General features: G+C 47.6%; 1 protein-coding gene across 1 annotated transcript in view; it reads right to left on the reverse strand.

The window, feature by feature from the left end:
* The window catches only part of LOC103181340 (immunoglobulin superfamily member 21), a 62,016-nt gene extending 38,940 nt beyond the window's left edge, over window positions 1–23,076 (reverse strand). The window contains exons 1-2 of the mRNA XM_007897752.1: window positions 22,825–23,076; window positions 12,608–12,720 (exon numbers count right to left, since the gene is read on the reverse strand). Coding sequence (XP_007895943.1) covers window positions 12,608–12,720; window positions 22,825–22,879 — 168 coding nt within the window. The 5' untranslated portion in view covers window positions 22,880–23,076. The remainder of the gene's footprint in view (window positions 1–12,607; window positions 12,721–22,824) is intronic.
* Window positions 23,077–23,334: the final 258 nt, after the last annotated feature.

A 23,334-nucleotide genomic window follows, 5' to 3' on the forward strand; every position in this document is an offset into this window, starting at 1 on the left:
AAATATTCTCCTCATCTCCCCTCTGGTTCTTTTGCTAATTTTCTTAAATCTGTGTCCTCTGGTTACTGACCCACCCACAAGAAGAAACAGTTTCTCCCTATCTACTCTATCAAAACCTCTCATAATTTTAAACACCTCTATTAAATCTCCTCTCAACCTTCTCTGGCCTTGTTCTAAGAACAATCTCGTCTCTCCACATAATTTCTCCATATTTATGCTCCACATAAATATTTAAATAAATATTTATGCTCCCCCCACTCCTCTGTTCCTTTCTCCTACACCATTCTCTTCCCCTCTCTACACGCCTCTATTCCCCTCTCCTACACACTTCTATTCCCTTCTCCTACACACCTCTATTCCCCTCTCTACACCCCTCTCTTCCCCTCTCCTACACCTCTCTCTTCCCCTCTCTACACCCCTCTCTTCCCCTCTCTACACCCCTCTCTTGCCCTCTCTACACCCCTCTCTTTCCCTCTCTACACCCGTTTCTTCCTCTCTCCTACACCCCTCTCTTCCCCTCTCTACACCCCTTTATTCCCCTCTCCGACACCCCTCTCTTCCCCTCTCTACACCCCTCCCTCTCTTCCCCTCTCCTACACCCCATGGTTTGCTCTACTCTTCCAGATGCTGCTGAAGAGCCAAGCTGGGCTGTGGGTAGAGGGTGAAAGGGCGACCGAAGGTACAGTCGAAGAGGAGGGTTCAGAGACGGGCCTTGAAGGAGGCAAGGGAGGGGCCGAGGCGGAGGGGCTGTGGGACGGACTTCCAGAGGGTGGAGGCAGAGAGGCTGAAGACCCCGCCCTCCAATGGTGGGGCGGGTAAGGCGCGGGTCTTGAAGCAGGCCTGGGGGGGGGAGGGATTGTACGACAGCCCGGGCCAAGTGATGGGAATCTGCGAAAGCCAAGAGCGGATCATCACATGTGTAAATCCTAATCAGTTAATTGCTCATCCACAGAAGCCAGTCAGTTTCACGCCTCATTAAAGTCTAAACTCTAAGTAATGGAAATGTCCTCCTCTGATGCTTAATTCAAAGCCGTTTTAAACTTCTATTAACGTACAGATAAAACAGCTTTTGTCTCAATAAATTAGATTTTGTAATCACGGCGTGTAACAGAGGTTCTCTGGACCCTGTCCTCATTCTCTTGCCTCCGAACAGCTCTCTAACATGGTAGGATGTGAAAATAAATTTGTTACCAGCGAGTCGTAAGTCCAGCGGGTTCAACTCCAGCAGTTACCCCCCACCCGCCCCTGATGCACACTCTGGGCTTCCCCCTCCCCAGAGCCCTGGCTCTTGCCAACCTGTGCCTAATATTTTCCAGGATTAGGTAAGCAGGATGTGTCCCTCCAGGGAGAGAGAGCATTCCATTCCAATGATTTTATCTATGGGAGGTGGGAGGCATGGAATTCTCAGCTTGGTTTGGAGACTCTTAAGCAACGGCGATGGGTTTCCGATTGTGTCAGATACCCGGCTGACCCCAAAACAAAATGCTGGGACCGAGCATGAGCCTGGATTGTGAGCTAAAATCGCGGGACTCACAGACTAATCTCTCAAATCTAAGCATTTCACAATCCGACTGCTAGTTATCTTAACCTGCCTCTGTCCCTGAGGGTTCCTCAGGGATAGAGGCAGGTTAAGATAACTGGCAGTTGGATTGGAAACGCTATGTATCTATTTCATTGTCAGTGACGCCGTTCGCGAATTGCTGCCTGGGGATATCTGAGGAAGAAGCTATTTATTTACTGGAGTTGTCTGATAGGGAAGAGAAATTGCAATGAAGAGGAAATAACGCTCAAAACATTTCAATTACAGAAATAAAACCGCAATCCTTTCAACACCATCTCCTCTGTCTCCCGTGTGGCACGAACTCGAGTTGTAACAATTATGATAATAATAATAAAAATCCTTGCATTTAATACAGCGTCTTATCACGTCTTTGAGACGTCTCAAAGTATTCTGCAAAGCAGATTGACTGTATACTTTGTGGGTGAAACGTGGAAGCCAATTGCGCACAGGAGTGGATTGAGTGACCAAATTATTATTATTTTTCACTTTTTTTTGGAGAGATTATTACCTCCAGAAAAACAATCCACCAATCAACTAAGAACCAGGTTCCTATATCATTTTGTTGTTGTTATTATTACTGCTAGGTAAACAGAGGAGTGTGGAGCAGGAAAAGTAGTGTAATGTTTCACCCAGCCCTAGAATCGAACACAGGGACTCACGCTAGCCAGCGGGGCGAGTGCTCTAACCACTAAGCTATAGGACTGCACAAGTAACAAGTAACATGCCTGCCAGATTCTCTGCTGCAGGCTTGCATGACCCAAATGGGTTAGAATTATCGGTCGGCCTGGTGAGATTAGAGGCGAGGGGGTATGTAATGTTTGAAATGAAATACAGGCAGATGTTGCCAGAGCACGATTGCACAACTCTAACCTCTCCAACCAGGAGCAATCTGCTTCCTGTTAGAGCTCAGGTCACATATCTTCCTTCTAAATATACAGTCAATTCACTTTACAGTGTATCCTGTGAAGCGCTTTGAGACGTTTTGAAGTTGTGATAAGGTGCTGTATCAAATGCAAGGATTATTAGTATTATTATTCTCGTGATCTCCTTAAAACTGTCCCACTGATAACTATATCAAAACCTGAGGTAGTAGAAGCAAAACGTTTCCAACAAAAACGCTTTGTCTCGTGCCTTCTCTCGATCTCTCTCTCTCTCTTTCCCGGGGTCCTGGCCGACAATCCCCCAGATAAAATCACTCCCTCACTGCCTTTGTGGCTGTTTATGAGGATGTTGCCATGTGCGAATTGGCGCTGCGTTCACCACATACACAGCCACTACACTTTACACAGAATCCTGTGAAGTTTTGATCACGTGTATCAAATACATTGATCATTTTTATCATTATTTTGTAGTATATTCTGTGAAGCGCTTTGAGACGTCTCAACAATGTGATAACGTGCTATATCAAATGCACGGATTATTATTATTATTATTTTCTCCCCAGCTTTAAACCCCCTGTAAACACCTCTCTCCTTGGTCAACACCTCTAACCTCCCTTTCCTCCCCCACTCCCCCCAGCTTAGTGTTGCCCTCAGAGGAGCTCCACTCTACCTAAAGCTTATTGGTGATGATATTTAGCTGAAAAGTCTTTAATCAGGGCTATGGGAAACGCGATTGTGCCAGATAATGGCTGCAAAATAATTCCAGAACAAAGTGAGCGGAAGTTAAAATATCACTGCAGCAGCTGAGATTAAACCAATGAAGTGGATAAATCCATGATGGTGATTTTGGCTGGAGGGGAGCAGCCATTCTCCTGTTAAGTCCTGGGCCCAAAATATAGGATAAATTTTGAACCTTGTGATAATCACGGACCACAATATTTCTCCCCAGTATGTTGAGCGATGCCCCTTGGAATCAGATCAAGGAATGTTGAGGTGCCTTAAAAATATAGTAATAATAATAATAATCCTTGCATTTGATATAGTGCCTTATCACATCTTTGAGACGTCTCATAGGGTTTCACAGAATATAGTGTAAAGTGAATTGACTGTATATTTTGTGGGTGAAACGCGGCCCATATGCTAGTCGTAGAAATTACAGTACAAAAAGAGGCCATTCAGCCCCACTCCTCCATCCTTTCCCTGAGTAAGTACTGGTGTCGGCTCTCCCACAATCCTCTCATGCCCTTTTATAATGTCCCTCTTTAAACACTTATCCAATTCCGTTTAAATGTTGCTGGAATTTCATCTCAATAGCCACTTAGAGCAAAGCGTGCAAATATCTCGCTATGTGGAGAGATTGCTTCAAACTCCAATTTGCAACAGCGAGCCTGAGTCTTTGGCCCCTTGTTACCCATTTGCCAACCAGCAGTCATAATCTCTCAATACATCCTCTCAAACCTTTCAGAATTCTGAAGTCTTCAATTAGATCCTCTTCTGTGTTCCATCAAACCCAGCCCCAGTCAGTTATTGAGCTGACTCTCAATTCTACAATCTCTCTCCCTGGTCTCATTTTCCCCAGGGTAATAATTCCTTCAAAAAAATTTTGGTAACTCAATCCCCAACTGTTTGTGGGACACTGCCGTGGACAATTCGCTGACACCTTTCGCCCACAAAATACACAGTCAATTCACTTTACAGGGAGTTTTTCCTCGTGTCCTGGTTTAAAATCCTCCAAATAAAATTGTTCACTCATTTCATGGCTGTGTGTAGATTGCCTGCCACATTCTTCTACATACACACAGTCATTACACTTTACAGTACATCCCAGGAAATACTTTCTTGAAAGGCTCAGTATAAATGTATTATTTATGGTTATTGATACAATGGGGTGATGGCTAGTGATGGAGTTGACAACGTTTGGTACAACAACAACTTGCATTTATATAGAGTCCCTCACCCAAGATAGCGTCCCAAACGTTTAAACAACAGCAAATTGCGTTTACACAGCGCCTTCCGCATTGGGAGGACATCCCAAGGCGCTGGACAGTCAAGAATTTGCACCCGAGCTTGGGGTTGGGATCAAGAGGGTTGGAGGTCAGGGAGGATGCGGGTAGGAGGGTGACAAATGGCGTGGTCAAAAGAAGCAGTGGGGGCAGGTGAAGGAGTTTCTGGGATGAATTTCCAAAGCATGAGGGCAAAGAGGCTGAAGGTACAAGCACACGCTGGGCTCCAAATACAATCAAGACGAGATTAAGAATGGTTCCCTGTCTGTGAGTTCAACCCAGCCCATTAACATTGGATTAGGGTTGTAGTTAAATGCATTAAATAGGAACGTTGTAACCACAGCTCTTTGCAGATTGGTCTGCGATGACTAATGGAGCCTGACTCCATCCAATGATCTTAATTCTACTTGACAGAGAAGATTAGATACATTTCCAACCTCAGAGGCTCCAGGGTTACAACCAGGCTTCTCACCTTAGCTCCTCCTTCCCCCTTGGGGTGTGTTTATTGGTGAGAAAGGGGGATGTAAATTTGGGGCCTTTAAGTTTGGAGGTGGATCTAATGGTGAGGAGGTGGGAGGGGGGCAGCAGATGACAGCAGTTCAAATCTGTACCAAATGCCTATGAAACCGCAGCTAGATCCCAGCCAGTTGTGTGTCATCTCTGTTACAAAGACACAAATCTTTTCAGTTCAAAGATGTTCCATCTTTGTTATCACCTCACACTCATCACAGCCCGGCCCAGCCAGGCCGCCACTCACAAACCTATCCGCCCTCCATCTGTGTGTCATCTCCACTAAACACAGCCATGTCACCATTGCTCCTCACTGGCTTCATGTCTCCCCCGATTGTGATTCAGGACATCTCACGTTCCCCACACCCCCATATGCTCCCCACCCCCACACACACATGCCCACCCAAACACACATACACTCCCCCTACACACGCGCTGCCCCCCCTCCACACACACTCCCCACTCCACACACGCTCCTCTCCACACACACACTCTGCCCACCCCACACACGGGCTCCCACACACACACACACCCTACCCCTCCACTGATACTCTGCCGCCATACTCCCCAACTCCCACCCAACCTCTACTACCATTATTTCATAGAAAGACTGGGAGATTTTCCCTCAGTTTATATTCCACTCCTCATTGAAATTCACCCACATTAGCAGAGCATTAAAGATCCCATGGTGCTATTCGAATAGAGAAAGGGAGTTTCTCTCTCCCAGTGTCCTGGCCAACAATCTCACAAATAAAATTGTTGATGTATTCCATGGCTGTTCGTGGGACCTTGCTGTGTGTAACTTAGCTGCTATGTTGGCCCTCAAAACACACAACTGATCAGGCCTTGGTTTAACATCTCATCTGAAGGATGATTCCTATGAGAATGCAATGCCCCCCCAGCACTGTCCTGGAACATCAGCCTAGACAGTGAGCTCAAAGTAGCAATATGGGACTTTACTGAGTCTACTGACTCAGAGGTGAGAGAGAGTCAGGCTGACATCTGACACCCACTTCGCTTACAGAGTCTCTCATGTGTTACTTCAGCAGAGGCCTTTGGAGTTCCCATTTCCCAGTCATCAGGCTGCCCATTGAGACCTCTCCATCACCTCTGGTTCTGTCTCTCTTGAGGTAGCCAGGCTGTGTGTGACGGGAGCATCTTTCACTTCTGGTAATTGATTCCATTAGATTATTTTTAGCACAAAATTCTTTTCTGACCACGCTTCACATCCCTGTGCTGATGACATGCCGAGAAAGGCCAAGTTGACAGGCCGCATCTGCTGCCTTCTTCCTCTGGAATCTTTATCCCAATAACGCTGACCCGGGAGATCCAGGCTCAAACCCTCCCCAGGACCCTGATGATCTGATCCTCACACACAAACTAGCAAGAGACAAAACAGGCCTAGCTAACCCCAACCCAAATTCTATCTAGGGCTCTTCAAAAGGTTTCTCCTCCCGCACCCCCCCCCCCCCCCCCCCCCCCCCCCCGGTTAGCTGTGTGACCAGGGCTCCTTCCTTGGCCCCCCTCGTCTTCCTCATCTACATGCCCCATCATGGCGATGTCATCCGCAGACATGGGGTCAACTTCCACATGTATGTGGAGGACGCACAACTCTACTTCTCCTCCTCCAGTTGTGACTCCAGCTCCCCCGACGTTCTGACAGCTTGTCAGACAGACATCAGCGCTTGAATGAGCGCAAACTTCCTACAACTAAATAGCGACAAGTTGGAAGCCATATTCTTCGGCTCCTATCAACATCTTCTGTGACTCTGGTGAGCTATGAATTTTTGCGGTTAAAATCAGGAAACCAGTTTAATTGACCCGGGATCATGTGACAGAGTGCCTTAAGCCTGGATCTCTGGGCAGCAAGCAGCTGGATGTAATCTTTTGAATAACACTGATGATGTGTGTGTTTGTGTATTGTGTGTGAAGGAACAGTTATTGACTGGGCCATCACCAAGAGCAGTTTGCACCTCCCCTTCCTATCCAAGGTCCTTGAGAGAGCCGAGAGTCTGCTGCCCACAGCACGGAAACTGCTCCGGTCAAGGTCACAAATGACATCTTGACCATGTGCGACCAGGGCTCCCTCTGCCTCCTTGTCCTCTCCGCGACCTTTGACACTGTGGACCATTCAATCCTCCTCCACCGCCTCTCCTCCCACCTCAACCTCTAAGGTTATGTCCTTGACTGGTTCAGATCCTACCTTTCACACCGCCTCCACTTCGTCGCAGCAAATGGCTTCTCCTCCAACCCCCGCACTGTCTTGTGCGGTGTTCCTCAGGGCTCTGTCTTCGGTTCCCTCCTCTTCACCCTCTACTTGCTCCCCCTTGGTGACATCATCCGCAGACATGGGATAAATTTCCACATGTATGCGGATGGTACCCAACTCTACCTCTCTGTCTCCACCCTCAACTCCAGGACTACTGGAGTCCTGACCGACTGCCTGTCCGACATCAAGTCCTGGATGAGGGCCAACTTTCTCCAACTCAATGTCAGCAAAACCGAGGCTCTCCTGATTGGCTCACGCCAGCGCCTCCGCACCCTGGGCACTGGCAGCATCAGCCTCCACGGCTGCACACTCAACCTCACTAAGCCGGTCAGGAACCTGGGTGTCTTGTTTGACCCTGAACTGTCCTTTCTCCCCCACATCCGCACCATGACCGGCACTGCCTACCACCACCTCCGCAACATTGCCAGACTCCGCCACTGCCTCACCCCTCAGGCTGCCCAAACTCTCTCCCACACATTCGTCACCTCAAGACTCGATTACGGAAATTTCCTCCTCATCGGCCTTCCCAACTCTTCCCTTCACAACCTGCAGATCATCCAAAACTCTGCAGCTCATGTACTCTCACGCACCAGGCTCCGTGACCCCATCACTCCCAATTCAATTCACTTTACAGTATATTCCGTGAAGCACTTTGAGACACCTCAACGATGCGATAAAGAGCTTTATCAAATGCAAGAATGCCTGAGAATCTAAGGTAGGAGTTCCTGGTCTGTGTTGGGGTTAGTGGGGAGGGTGACCGAGGCCAAGACTTTGGGGACCAATCACTGAGATACACGATTTTCACTTTCAGTTTGATAACGTCCACAGTGGCTGAAAGCTCAGCTATTGATGGTGGGAAAGAGGGACATGAGGAATGCCTGAGAATGGAGGGGTTCAATGGGAGAATTGGAACTCCTTGCCTCAGTCACTCTGCCTCGCCCCCTCTTTATCTCTCATTAAATCCCACCTGTGAGGTCCTGTACCTCAAAGGTTACAGCACTTGCCTCGCAAGTGAGAGAACAGGGTTTGATTCCCGGGCAGGGCGAAAGGTTGGGCAAGTTTGCTTACTCCACACTCCTCTGTTTACTCAGCAGTAAGTAGGAACCCGGTTGTTAGTCAATTGGCGGATCGCTTTTCCGGGGATAATAACTCCTTAAAAAAAAATAATGAATTGGTCACTTCAGTCAGTGACTGTTTGTGGGACGCTGCTGTGCGCAATTGGCTGCTGCTTTTTGCCCACAAAATATCCAGTCAATTCACTTTACAGTATATTCTGTGAAGTGCTTTGAGACGTCTCGACAACGTGATAAGGCACTATATCAAATGCAATGATTATTATTATTATTAAAACCTCCCTCTTCGAGTGCATCTATGGTCACCTCGCCCCCCCCGTCTTCCCCCTTCGTTCAGCGCCCAAACCCACTCCAAACTCCAGCACTCAGAACGTTATCCTTTGTGAAGGGTGCTGTATAAGTATTCGTTGTGGTTGTTGTTGAGTGGGGGTCAGGCTCATTTAGGAAACAGCTGGATGCTGTAATGGGAGGATGGTGTGGTGGGGGTTGGGGGTGGGGGAGGAGGGGGGATCTAGCATTATGTGATCACAAATGGGTTGAAGGGACGAACTTGTTACGCACTAGTGTGAATTACACAACAGTCAGTGTGAGTTACACAGTATGAATGTGAGTTACACTGTGAGCACAGGCTGGTAATGACTGACTGACCCTTGCTGCCCACCTCTCAGACTGACATCACTAAGCAGATGAGTGTGAGAAGGTTTTGTGAAGCACGTGGCTCCCACAGCCTCTGATTTCCATTCTCTGGGGATAATCCAAATCTTTAATATGATGAGAGGCGGATGAGGTCAATATTCGACTCGGACCATCAGAGCTGAAGCAGAGATTAATGCATTCGAGCCAGTGAGACCGGAGATTAGATAGGATTCCTCCTCCTCCCCACCCACACTGAGGCCATGTGGAATAGGCCAGTGGGTGGATAATGCCTCAATTCATTTCCATCCACAACAGAGTTAGAGATTTCAGGGATGGGATAGACAGGCTGAGTGGCAGAGATGCCTGGATTGGGAAGAGCGAGAGAGAGAGAGAATGTTGTGGGTGAAAGGGAGTAGCCGGCGACAAGAGTGGGCATAATAATCCTTGTATTTGATATAGCGCCTTACGTCTTCGAGACATTTCGAAACGCTTTACATACTATACTGGAAAAGTGAGTTGACTGTATATTTGTGGGCGAAACGCGGCAGCCAATTGCATACAGCAGTGTCCCACAAACAGTCGTGGATTGAGTGGACAATTTCTTATAATTATTTGTAATCTATTATCCTTGGAAAAGTGATTCTCCCAATCAACTAACAACCGGGTTCCTACTTACTGTTAAGTAAACAGGTGTGTGGAGTAAGGAAACTTGCCCATCATTTCTCCCTGCAGGGAATGAAACCAAGGTCTCTCGCTTGCGAGGTGAGTGCTCTAACCACTGAGCTACAGGACTCCACATAAGGGGATGGTTTTGTATTTCTGATTCATGTCTGAGCTCATGGTCTAGGCTGCTGCCCAGTGCAGTTGGGATGGTAGAACAGGTGGATGGTATAAACCCCATGGCGCTGTTTGAAAAGAACAAGGGAGTTTCTCCCGGTGTCCAGAGAACCATAGAGAGGGAGAGAGCAGGGAATGAGATTAGAGGAGAGAGCTCCAGTGGGGAAGCGAGCACCAGCACAAACACGATGGGTCAAATAGCACCCTTCCGCATTGTAAAAATTCTCTGCACAAGACACTGAAAAAACAAGGTCCTGAACCCTCCTTATTCTATACAACATGCCCAGAATAAGGAAACAAAACGATTCAATAGTTTTAAGGGACTGTACTTATTCCCGCTACCTGGTCAGCCATTCTCTTCTTACAGTTATCCTGCATTTGATACAACGCCATTTACATCAGGAGGACATCTCAAAGTGGTTCACAGGGTTTACTGTAAAGTGGAATGACTGTGTATTTTGTGGCGGAATGTGGCAGGCAATTTGCACACAACAATATCCTGCAATCAGCCATGGAGTGAGTGATCAATTTTATTGGGGGATTGTCGGCCAGGACACTGAGAGAGACACTCTCTTCTCTTATCGAATAGTGCCATGGGATCTTCAACATCCACCTGAACAGGCAAATGGGAGCTCAGTTTAATCTCTTTTGGAGGACGGGACCTCTGACAATGTAGCAAGTGGCAGGGTGCAGGACACAGGTCACTGCACCAGAGCGTCAGCTTAGAGCTCAAAGTCCTCGATTTGGGGCTTGAACCTACAAACGTCTGACAGCCTGACATATATTCTTAAAACGGATTGCGAGCCAACTTCTAGAAACATGTATGTAGATGCTAATGAGGGCTGCTCTGTGCATGGGTCTCACCGCACTGAGGGGTTTATATTGAAAATGCTTCAGATCTTTATCTTCCACTCAGTTTTATTTAAAGCCAGGTCCTTATGCTCCTCCTTCCTTTTTTTGCCTGTTGCGGTTTCCTTCCGTTCCTCCCCAGCTCTCTGTAACAGACTGTAGGGCACAGGATAATTGGTGTGGTTGGCTGCAGTATATAGTTAGTCTAAGCATTGATCAGCACTTCAATTCTCCCTCATCAGTCCAATGAAAGAGTTTGCCTTTGACAAGCGTGGCGGATTCTGCAGGTAATATCTCACAAGCGGAGCCTGTTGGCTATTGCACTCCTTTACAGAGGGTTTTCACACACGCAGCGACCAAACTGTCCATCATTGTGCTATAATGTACCTCGCCAACCCCCTCCTTCCTTCAAGGCTCAAATTACATTTGTGTTGCTGTCGTTTATCACTGGCCTTTAATGCTTGTTGGGTCAGCTCGGTTCAGCCGCTCACATCCTCGCCTCAGGGATCAGAAGGTTGTGGGTTCAAGCTCCCACAGTCAGGGACTTTGGGCTCACAGTCTAGGCCAGTCTAGTGCAGTGTTGGGGGAGCGCTGCATTGACAGAGGTGCTATCCTTCAGATGAGATGTTAAACCATTTACCGTCTAAATACTCAGTCGTTGCAATTTACAGTGGATCCTGCAAAGCACTTTGAGACGTCCTCCTGACTTGAGAGATGTTGTATCAAATGTAATTACAATGATAAACCGAGGTCTTGTCTCCCTGGTCAGCTGGACATTAAAGATCCCGTGGCACCATTCAAAAAGTGTAAGCAGTTTCTCCTGGTGTCCTGGTCAAGAATCCTCCATATAAAATCAATCACTCACTTCATGACTTTTTATGGGCAGTTTATAAAACACACAGTCACTACACTTTATAGTAAATACTTTGAAACAGTTTGAGGTGGTCTATTATAATTAACCACAGCAGAGGGAAAGCTTGCCAGATAGTGCTCTTAATGGCAAATGCTGGAATCCAACCAGTTTTAGCAGTTACCCCAACGCACACTCTGAGTCCACAAGCCTTGGCTTTTGCCAATCTGTGCCTAATACTATCCGGAATTAGGTAAGCAAGATGCATCCGCCAAGGGAGAGAGTGCGCATCCGTTGGACCCCCAGAAAACACCGCACACACACACATTCGTGCAGTACCAGTGCTCTTTGCTACCAGAACCCACCCCACTGACCCCTCGGTGCCAAGTAATATTGACATGTTTTCCTCAGGATCCCACTCTGGTCGAGTGAGTGACCAGGAAATTGGTATAGGCAGGGCACATGGGGCAGGGGGCAGGTCACAGGGGCCAGGGGGCAGGGGGAAGGGACCGGGGGGGGGGACAGGGAGCAGGGGCCACAGGGCAGGGGGCAGGGTTGGGGGGGAGCTGGGCTGGGCTGGGGGTGGTGGGGGAATCCTGGGGGACTGCCACACCGAGCTCTGCTCCTGCGCCCACGGCAGGCAGGCCACTGAGTGCTGTGAGCAGCCAGTGATCAGCACGATCAGCAGGGCAGATGAGCCATGGTAATTCAATTAAAATTACCGACAATTTCTTCCCCCAGCCCACCCACATGCCCAGCCCACCCACATGCCCACCCAACCCCCACTCCCCCGCCCCCACCGCCCGCATGGTGCTTTCAATCAGAAACTCTTTCCAAAGGACGGAGACTTGACAATTAGCCAGAGTCGGGAGAAATGCCAACACATCAACAGCATCTGCTCATTAAACCCCCCCACCATGTCCTGCACGACTGTCCAGCACCTTGGCACATCCTCCCGACATGACAGCAGCAAGAGAATTACACGCGTGTAGCGCTTTTCACATTGGGAGGTCCCAAAGGCGCTCTACACCTGTAATTTCTTGCTGTTGTTGTTGGGTGTATCTCCTCACACCACTGTCTGTCCTCAGGCACTCAGCTGAGTCTGGCAGCCCAGTGTCCCGGGGTTTGAGCCACTTACCTTGTACCAGACAATCTCCCGTAGCCTCCCGTCTGTTTTGAAGTTGCATTTCAACGTCACAGCCTCACCCACCACCACAGGGGAGATCGGCTCAATGTTGACAGTCAGATAGCCTGCGATACCAACACAGAGAGAGAGAGAGAGAGCACAGGCTTGTTAACTCAGCAACAGTCACAGCACAGCCAGCAGCTGTGTCAACCACAGCTCCAAAGAAATTCCCTCTCTGTGGAGGAGACCAGTCGTCCTCTGTAAAGATGAGATGTGGGATTTTCAAAATAACAATAATAATCATAATAATAATCCTTATGTTTGATATAGCGCTTCATCACAGCATTGAGACATCTCAAAGCACTTCACAAAATAGATTGGAAAATGGATTGACTGTGCTTTTTGTGGGTGAAACGCCCACAGAAGTGTTCCACATCAGTTGTGGATTGAGTGAACAATTATTATTTTTTGAGGGGGAGGGATTATTACCGCCGAAAAGTGAACCGCCAATCGACCAACAACTGGGTTCCTACTTACTGCTAAGTAAACAGAGGCAATAGCGCCTTAATCACGTCTTCTAGGCATCACAAAGTGCTTCACAGAATATACTGTCAAGTGAATTGACTGTATATTTTATGGGCGGAACGCAGCAGCCAATTGCGCACAGCAGCGTCCCACAAACAGTCGTGGAATGAGTGACCAAATTATTTTTCTTTTTATCTTTTCTTGAAGGGATTATTACCCCCAGAAAAGCGATCCAACCGGGTTCCTACTTCCTGCTGGATAAACAGAGGCGTGTGGAGTAGCAAAACTTGTCCAATGTTTCACCCCGCCTGGGAAACAAACCCAGGTTCTCTCGCTTGCGAGACGAGTGCTCTAACCACTGAGCAACAGGACTCTTGGTTTATCTAATCACTAAACTATAGGACTCTAATGGCTGGTGGTCACTCTACTTGCCTCTAGCGATTGTAATCTGATCTCGACTCCAGTGTGAACGCTCTCTCCCTGTCTCCACACAAGTACCTCTTAATACCTGAGCCTCTTAATACAACACAATTAGGTTCCTAAAACCGCACGCCTCTCTTTTTACAGCAGCTTCCTAAAAAAATCTAACTGCCTAATTGGCTCGTTGGCTGATAGCAGAGAGTTTCTGTCTGAATCGTATGAATATTTTATACATATTAATCTCTCACCAACAACTCCAGAGGTTAGCAGGACTCTTCAAGGCAAATGGGCTTTAATGGGGGCAAGGCAGAGCAAGGAGGGTCACTGGGGGGAAGGGATTGGGGGAAAAGACTGGGCAGGGACTGGGCTAGGCAAGGAGGGGCACAGTTTCTAAGTTTAACACAAAAATAGGGAGTGTAACTAAACAGTGAAGAAGATTGTAAAGTACCTTCGTGGGACAAAGACAAATTAGCTGATTGGAAGGAAGAATAAGAGGAACAAATATATGTTAGATGGTAAAATATGAAAAAGACCGGAAAAGCAAAGGGACTTTATTAATCCCTATCGATGTACATAAATAAGTTGGTAAAGACAGGGCGGAGCAGAGAGGGGGAGAACCGTAGCAAATGTGGAGTCCTGTAGTGTATTGGTTAGAGCACTCGCTTCAGAACGAGAGGACCTGGATTCGATTCCCAGGCAGGGCGAAACGTTAGGCAAGTTTTGTTACTCCACACACACGCCTCTGTTAACCTTGCAGTAAGTAGGAACCCGGCTGTTAGTTGATTGGCAGATTGCTTTTCCGGGATAATAATTCCTTCAAAATAAATAAATAAATAGAATAATTTGATCACTCAGCAGTGTGGGACACTGCTGTGCGCAATTGGCTGCCACGTTTCAGCCACAAAATATATAGTCAATTCACATTGAAGTATATTCTGTGGAGCACTTTGAGACGTCTCAAAGAATCTGTATCAACTTCAAGGATTATTATTATTATTATAATTATAAATGAATCTGGATGGGACACAAGTGAGAAATTCCTTCATCTTTTTGCCAAAGCGATTGTGGGATCTTTAATGTGCTCCTGAGTGGGCAGACAGCACAGAATAAAAATATAATAATAATCCTTTGCATTTGACACAGCGCCTTATCACGTCTTCGAGACGTCTCAAAGCACTTCACAGGATACACTGTAAATTGAATTGACTGTATATTTTGTGGATGAAATGCGGCAGCCAATTGCGCACAGCAGCGTCCCACAAATACGGTAGTGGATTGAGCGACCAAATTATTATGTCGGTACTCGGGACAAAGCACCTTATCTCTCCCCCAGTGCTGCACTGAAGCGTCAGCCTGGTCTGTGCAATCTCAGCATCTCACATGCACAACCGCCTGACACAGAGACCAGACCATGAGAGACGGAGCCGGGCTGAAAAGCAAATCACATTAGAAATATTATCGAGATCTTGAACGTAATTGGAATTGATGTGGCCTGTTTAATATTTATGAAAATCATCTCGTTCTCACCCAGTTTTATGGATGTTCGTCGGGTTTATTATTTAAACATTTCAGATTTGCTGCCAAACGAGGCGAAATAATGAACTGTTAGGAGATCAGAAAGGGCTTCACAAGCAGCCATCTTCCCCTCACCTCAGTCACAAAAACAAACAAACAACAGGTCTAAGACCCTGAGCTCATGATCGTGCAGAAAATTTCAAATATCCATGGAAAATATTCAGAGATAAAACACCCCATTTTTTCACATCACTGCTCTCTGTTGTCGGCAACCAGATAATCCTTGCATTTGATATAGCGCCATATTACGTCTTCAAGCCTCCTCAAAGTACTTCACAGAATATACTGTAAAGTGTAGTGACTGTATATTTTGTGGGCAAAACGTGGCAACCAATTGCACACAGCAGTGTTCCACGTGTGGATTGAGTGACCAAATTTTTTTTTAAGGATTATTATCCCCAGAAAAGTGATCTGCGAATCGACTAATAATAATAATCCTTGCATTTGATATAGCGCTTTTCACGTCGGGAGGACGTCCCAAAGCGCTTCACAGAACACACTGTAAAGTGAATTGACTGTATATTTGTGGGCAAACGCGGCAGCCAATTGCGCACAGCAATGTCCCACAAACAGTTGTAGATTGAAAATGACCAATTTATTATTGTTTTTGGTTTTGGAGGGATTATTATTAGGCTCTGTGTGGAGTAAGGAAACTTGCCCAAGGTTTCGCCCTCTGCCTGGAATTGAACTCAGGTCTCTCACTTGCAAAGCGAGTGCTCTAACCACTGAGCTACTGGACTCCACGACAAGATATGAGATAGAGAGAGAGGGTTAGGGTCCTCTTCTCTCCATTGCCCCCATCCTTGGGGTCCAGCCTCTTCCAGCCTCTTTAATAATAATAATCCTTGCATTTATATAGCACTACTCACGTCTTCGAGACGTCTCAAAGCACTTTACAGAATATGCTGTAAAGTGACTTGACTGTATATTTTGTGGGTGAAATGCGGCAGCCAATTGTGCACAGCAGCGTCCCACAAACAGTTTTGGATTAAAGTGACCAATTTATTATTGCTTTGTTTTGCAGGGATTATTATCAGGCGTGTGGAATAAGGAAACTTGCCCAAGGTTTTACCCTGCTGGGAATTGAACCCAGGTCTCTCGCTTGCAAGATGAGTGCTCTACAGGACTCCACTCTTTCTATAATGTTTCCGGTAGTCCGGAATTGTGCAACTTGATGAACTCTGATGTTTGTCACTTTAAAGCCGTTTTTTTCTGCAGCTTTCAGAGAAACTTACAGTCAAAACAGTTCCAAACTGAGGGATGTCTGGACACTCTGAACATCACAGAGACACAGGACAGGTACACAGACCGAGACACAGATGGAGACAGACAGCAATACAGACAGCGATACAGAGAGTGATACAGACAGAGACATGGACACAGACAGAGACACAGACACCACGGACACAGAACAAGACAGACACAGACACAGACAAGGACACAGAACAGAGACACAGAACATAAATATCTTCAAGATGTTTCAAAGCGCTTCACTGAATATAGTGTAACTATACGACTCTGTGTTTTGGGTGAAACGTGGCAGGCAATTGAGCACAGCAGCGTCCTACAAACAGTCGTGGATTGAGTGACCAATTTATTAGCTTTATTTTTTGAAGGGATTATTACTCCCGGAAAAGCGATCCGCCAATCGACTAACAACGGGGTTCCTACTTCATGTGAGGAGCGAACCCCCGATGAGGTTTTATTTGAGGCGAAAGATGCTGTAAGCTGTTGAGATTCTTTGCACAGGGGAATCTGCAGCACAGGAATCTTGAATATTAAAAAGCTATTTTTTCCCAATATTTATGTCCACTGGTTGACGATTAAGTGACAAAGCGAGGCATAAATTGAAGGTAAACACAGAGAGATTAATGGGGGAGGCAGGAGAATATATATAATAATAATAATCCTTGCATTATCACGTTGTTGAGACATCTCAAAGTGCTTCAAGGAATATACTATAAAGTGGATTGACTGCATGTGATGAGCAAAACACAGCAGCCAATTGTGCACAGCAGTGTCCTACAAACGGTTGTGGATTGAGTAATGCGGCCACATTTCGCTCACAAAGTATACACAAAATTCACTTTACAATATATCCTGTGAAGCGCTTTGAGACGACTCAATGATGTGATAAGGAGCTATATCGAACGTAAAGATTATTATTACTATTGCATCTGATATCACGTCTATCACGTCAGGAAGATGTCTCCTGTGACTGCGAAGTGTAGTGACTATGTATTGTGTGGGGTAACGCGGTAGTCAGTTGGTACACATTTGGTAAAGTCCATTTCCGAACAGCCGTGAAGTGAGTCATTTTATTTGGGGGGATTGTTGGCCAGGAAACCGGAAGAGAGAAACTCCCTTCTCTTTTTGAGTAGTGCGAGGGATCTTTAACGTCTGCCTGAACAGGCAGACGGGACCTCGTCTCAACCAAGGAACATCTCCTGCAAGTAATACTATTATTATTAATAAAGGCGGGGTGTGGGGGGGGGGGAGGCAAGCAGGAGAATGGAATGAGTGTGGGTGGCTGATGTGTAGAAAACCACTGATTGAGCCAGGTTGAATGACTCTATCAATGTGAAACTCAAACGAAATGTCCGGAGCAGTTTTAGATTCAAGTAAGAGCCAGGCCGGGCTGTGTAGACGCTGAAATATTAAAGGCTAACCTGCGGGAATATTTTGTATTATTTCAATTTAATGCGATGTCAGATGTTTAATTCATTCAACTTATTCTTCAAAAAAAATCATTTTACTTTTGTTTGAGTGTAAGAGGACAGGCTTCATCAAATCACGTTCCTCAAGGGAACAAACGATCCCCCCTGCAGATAAACCCCAACACTCCCCCCACCACAGCCCCCCACCACACCCCCCCACCACATACCCCCACCACACACCCCCACCACACAACCCCACCACAGACCCCCACCACAGACCCCCACCACAGACCCCCACCAAAGTTGTCAAAGGACAATGAAGCCTGTCTTCACAACCAACCAAATGATTGGATGGCCTCACTGGTGGAACAGGCTTGAGGGGCTGAGTGGGTCACTCCTATTCCTGGGCCCCAGATTACACCGAGGGCAGTTATCCTTAGCGCTTGTTTAAGGCTGGCTAAGTGTCAAGTGTCCCCTCCTCACATCTCCCTCTGCCTTCGTGGTGAAGGCTAAAGGCTGACCTTGATCAGGCTGTGTGACTGGCTACATCGCTGAGCTCTCTTCCCCAGGATCCAAACTCAGGGGATGTCACCCATCAGTCGAGCTCTGGTGGTCAGAGAAAGTGAGAGAGAGAGAGAGACTAGTAACTGTGTCCTCACCCCAAGAGCAGTGAAGGGGGAGGCAAAATGGGGTGGGGGCAGAACATACGGTCACAGCATAGTGAGATACAGAGAGCCTGGGGATCAGGAAAAGCTTGGATTGAGAGGGTGGGAAGCAAAGGCGAGGTAATGGGATTCAAAGATCTGGTGCCAAAACACACTTCATAACGATGATGTTCATATCAGGCTCCTCAGGCGGGGGTAGGGTCTAAGAGTGCTTTACCGTGACTCCTGCGAAGTGCTCTGAGACGTATCGGTGACTCAATAATATTATTGTTAATACAAGCCCATAAACAGGTGGTGCGGGCTCGATGGGCTGAATGGCCTTCTCCTGTTGTTCCTGTGATGGGGGTTGGCTGTGGTGGGGTTCAGGGGCTGGTGTGAGGGCGAGTGTGTGTGTTGTTCGCTGACAGACAGTAAAATTGCTTTGAGATGAAATGTAATGTTCGTGTTGCTGCAGTGCCGTGTGTGTCGGGCTGATGGATCAGCTTCACTTAACTTTCATTTCCTGGTGTCACTAACCCGTGCTGGGCCACAGCACACGCACCGCACACATCAGTGAGTGTGATCACGCCACCTGTCTACACACACACGCCTGACCCTGACACACATGACACACAGACACATAGGTATCAGCCAGTATCAGCCCCCACCCCCACACACTCACCCACCTGATCTTTGTCTCCCTGCCCCACCCTCCCCAGGGACAGAGGCTTACGCACACAATGGGGGCAACACCTGGGCCCCTGTGTGTTCATGTGTGTGTGTGTGTGTGTGGAGGGTGGGGGGGGGGGGTGAGGCCTGGAAGGGAGGGGGCGAGGCAGGGGGATAAGCTGAGTGGGTGGGGGCGAGGCAGGGCGGGAGTGTGAAGCTGGGGGGGCAAGGCGTGGGGCGAGGAAGTGGTTGGCGGGAGCGGGGGCGGGGGCGGGTTGTGGGGGGTGGTCATGTGCAGCAAGTCTGAGTTAGCTAAGCGGAGGGCGGGGGAGGGGATGGGAGGTCACAGAGACAGGGAGGTGTGAGGGGGTGAGGAGGAGGCGCTGGGAGCCGGTGACTGGCAAGGATGGCAATGATAACAAGGATGGCAAGGATGGCGTACGGAGTTGGTGTAGGGCGGGGGGGAGGGGGGGCACAGTTGCGGAGGTTGTGGACAGTATACCTGGGGAGAGCAGCGAGCTGTGCATCATCAAACCTGGTCACGAGGTAACAACGAGTGAACAAGAGTTTAACAAAATGCTGGATTTATGTAACCCGGGCACAGGGTCTGCGATAGAGGGGAAACTTCTGAAAAAGCTGCTGTTTTCATGGGTTAGTGACACCAGTGTTCAACTCTGCCCCTGCCGCTCACCTGCACACCCCTTACCGGGGGTCTCGGGGGCTTATGCCCTCAGTGTGAGGCTGACAATAAAGGTGACCACAACATCTCTCTCACTGATGATCACACGGCCGAAGCTGAGAGCATGGGGAACCTGGGGAATCAACGCAGAGGCCGAAGGAATCTTAAGCAGCTCTAAATGTACTGTAGCTGTAAAGGGATTAGGTGGGGGTGCCCTGCTCTCTCATCATCGTTCTCCAGCCCTTCCCGACATTTTCCCACAAGAACAATCCAGCTGCTGTTGCGGGATCTTCCTGTCAGTCTCTGCCTGGCTCTGGAGCCTCCTATCCCTTTCCCAAACCGGGATCTTTATCCCACTCTTTATCAATTTCTCTACAATACACACAGTCACTGCACTTTACTTCAGGGCACTGCTGATGACAGCAAAGCCCAGCCCGGGTCATCAACAGGACCAGGAAGGGCAGACCAGTCACTGGGGGCAGGGAATCCTCCCCCTCAGCTCCCGTTAACCTGCAGCCAAAGCCCTAACGGGGAGGGTGGTCCTAGCTGGACTAGCAGCGGAAAGCTGGCCAGGCAGTGATATCAATGGCAAGCTATGTGTGGGTTTAACTGGTTAGACTCCAGCAATTACCCCAATGCACACTCTGGGGGTCCCCAAGCCTTGGCTCTTGCCAGCTTGCGCCTATTACTCTCCGGAATTAGGTAAGCAGGATGTGTCCCTTCAGGGAGTGAGAGAGCGGATTCCATCCCAACAATCTATCTCTGGGATTTCTACATGTAGATGGGCTGCATGGAATTCTCAGCTTGGTTGGGATAATCCTAAGAGTAGTGATGGGTTTCTGCACATCTCAGACACCCGACTCGCCAAGAAAAAACACTCCTGTGAAGTGCTCTGTGAAGCCCTCCTGATGTGCATATCGCTGATAAAATGTACGGATTATTGTTGATCTGAACACAATGCCACCAGCACCAAATGGTTTCATCGGAAAACCATTGCATTTTTACAGCGTCCTATCACATCAGAGCATCTCAAGGTGGTTCAAAGGTACCTGCCGCCCAGTGTAGTGACTGTGCTTTGAGTCGGCAAATGCAGCAGCTGTTTTGTGCCCAGCAAGGTTCCCTCAGTGACTGATAGCTGGGGGGAATATTGGCCATGACCTTTTCTCTTTTCCAACAACAACAACTTGTATTTATATATTATATTCACACCGAATGGCATGCTCTGAACACTTACCAAGGAAGGTACCAATAGAACCAAGATTCATCTGATAAAGACCCATAACACTATCTCCCTCTCTTGCAGTGTCCTGGCCAACAATCCCCCAGATATAAACATCAGCCACTCACTCCATGGTTGGTTTGAGACTGTATTGTGTGCAAAATGGCTGCCACGTTCCCTCACAAATACACAATCTAATTACTGCAAAGATATATGAGATTTTTCCAAGTCACAAGATGCTACAAAATCTGTATTTGTTCACAGCTCCATCTCAGCTCTCAGCCTCACATTCCCTCGCTCGGCGCCTCTCAGGGCGATAATAATAATTTGGTCATTCAATCCACAACTATTTGTGGGACGCTGCTGTGCGCAATTGGCTGCTGCGTTTTGCCCACAAAATGTACAGTCAATTCATTTTCCAGTGTATTCTGTGAATACACAGAGACACGATAAGGATTATTATTATAATAAACACTGATATATGGTTATTATAACCCAGAGTAATGTTCCTCTCTCGCTCCACTGAGAACCCGCTCAGCTCTGTGAGAATCTTTGTGTCACTCAGTAGGGATTCACTGACCACGCATTATGGAATCGAAAGATTCGTCATAATAATAATAATAATAAATAATATATCAATCCAACATCTGATTTAGTGCCATCAACTCAAAGCTTTTCACAGGCAAATTTCCGTCAGGTGTAGTGACTGGCAAATTTGACTAACACAGCTGTCAACAACAACAAACAACAAATTACATTTGTACAGCGCCTTTCACGTCGGGAGCACATCCAGTTTGCGCACAGCAATGTCCCCCAAGCAACCCGAAGTAAACAACCGGTTGCATCTGGGAGATTGTCAGCCAGGACACCTTCTCTTTTACAATAGTGCCTTTTAATGAGATCTTTCGTGTCTCACGGAGCCGAGAGTGTGAGTGGGTGAGTCAGGCTGTTGTGAACAAAGACGGGCATTTGATGTATTTACCATGCAGTGCAAAATCGTACCCCCACCCCACCCCCAAGCCCTGGCACACCGTCCGCCAGCCCTGGCACACCCACCCTCCTTATCTCATACAATCAGAGATTAACCCCCCCTCATTGGAGGCTGGAGACAGGAGTCAGGGGGATTATGATGAAGAGGTCTGGTGTTTGTTATCAGAACTGCTCATCACTGGACTTATCCTGTGACTGGGAGTCAGTATCCCAGTCTGTGTTAGACTATAATGTGGACTATTACAGGCTGAGGGCTGCCTGAATCCTAATGTTCGGAGTGACCAGACTCTCAAAGGGTTAATTTCACTCTCATCTCTCACTCCTCATCCACACAGCAAAGGACAGTGTACACTCTCTCTCACACACACAGTCCAGTATTCATCAGTGATAAAATCCATCAACAAATTCAGGGCAAATAGAACTAACTCATTACAAAGAATACTGTGGATGGTGAGATGAACACAATGATACAGACAGAGAGGAAAAGACAGAGAGAGATGTGTGGGGAGAGAGAGAGAGCGAGGGATGGGGAGAAACAGAGCGAGAGAGAGAATTTGGAGTTAACGGACTGAGCACAGGTTATGCTGGATGGAGATTCTACTGCATTGAATCCCCCGGCAGAACGCACAGTCACTACACCGTACAGTCAATGCAATTGTGAAAGGATGAACTGCTGTACCAGGAGAGAGAGAGAGAAAAAAATAGACACACACACTTTGTGCTGTTCCACTAATGTGTGCATTCGGGGTATTTAATCCCCAACACTCTCCTATAGCTGTACATACCCCCCCCCCCCCCCCCACCCACAGGTACAGACAGACAGTCAGACACAGACAGAGAGGGAGACTTACCCAGAGCCACATCAAGCAGAGTGAGCAGCAGTAAGTGACTCTCTTTCCAGTTCATTTTAATTGCTGACAATTTCCAAACTCAGTCAGTCTTCTCCTCCCTCCACACATGGTCCAGTGACATCCCAAACCACACGCCACACACTGACATCGCTGCAACTCAATGCCAATCCCCCACAGCAACTCCAATACAATCACAGACAGATTTCTTCAGGGGCTGGTGGTGGGGGTGGAGATGGAGTGAGGGTGGATGGGGAGGGGAATAACAATTAAAAAAATCAAGTTAATTTTTTGGGGGACACATCCATGTGTTCAGGTAGGAACCTGCAGATGAGGATGAGGATAAGATGTCACATTTCAGGCAAAATCTCTCCCCCTTTACTCTCTCTCTCTCTCTCCCTCTCTCCTCTCCTCTCCTCTCAGCCTCTCTCTCTCTCTCTCTCTGTGTGTTTCAGTAGTGAACCTGTCTAATCCTCACTGACAGCCCCAGTTCTGAAAACGATTCACTATTTG

Source organism: Callorhinchus milii, unplaced genomic scaffold (genome assembly GCF_018977255.1).
Source record: "Callorhinchus milii isolate IMCB2004 unplaced genomic scaffold, IMCB_Cmil_1.0 Scaffold24, whole genome shotgun sequence".
In the NCBI taxonomy this organism is placed as follows: Eukaryota; Metazoa; Chordata; class Chondrichthyes; order Chimaeriformes; family Callorhinchidae; genus Callorhinchus; species Callorhinchus milii.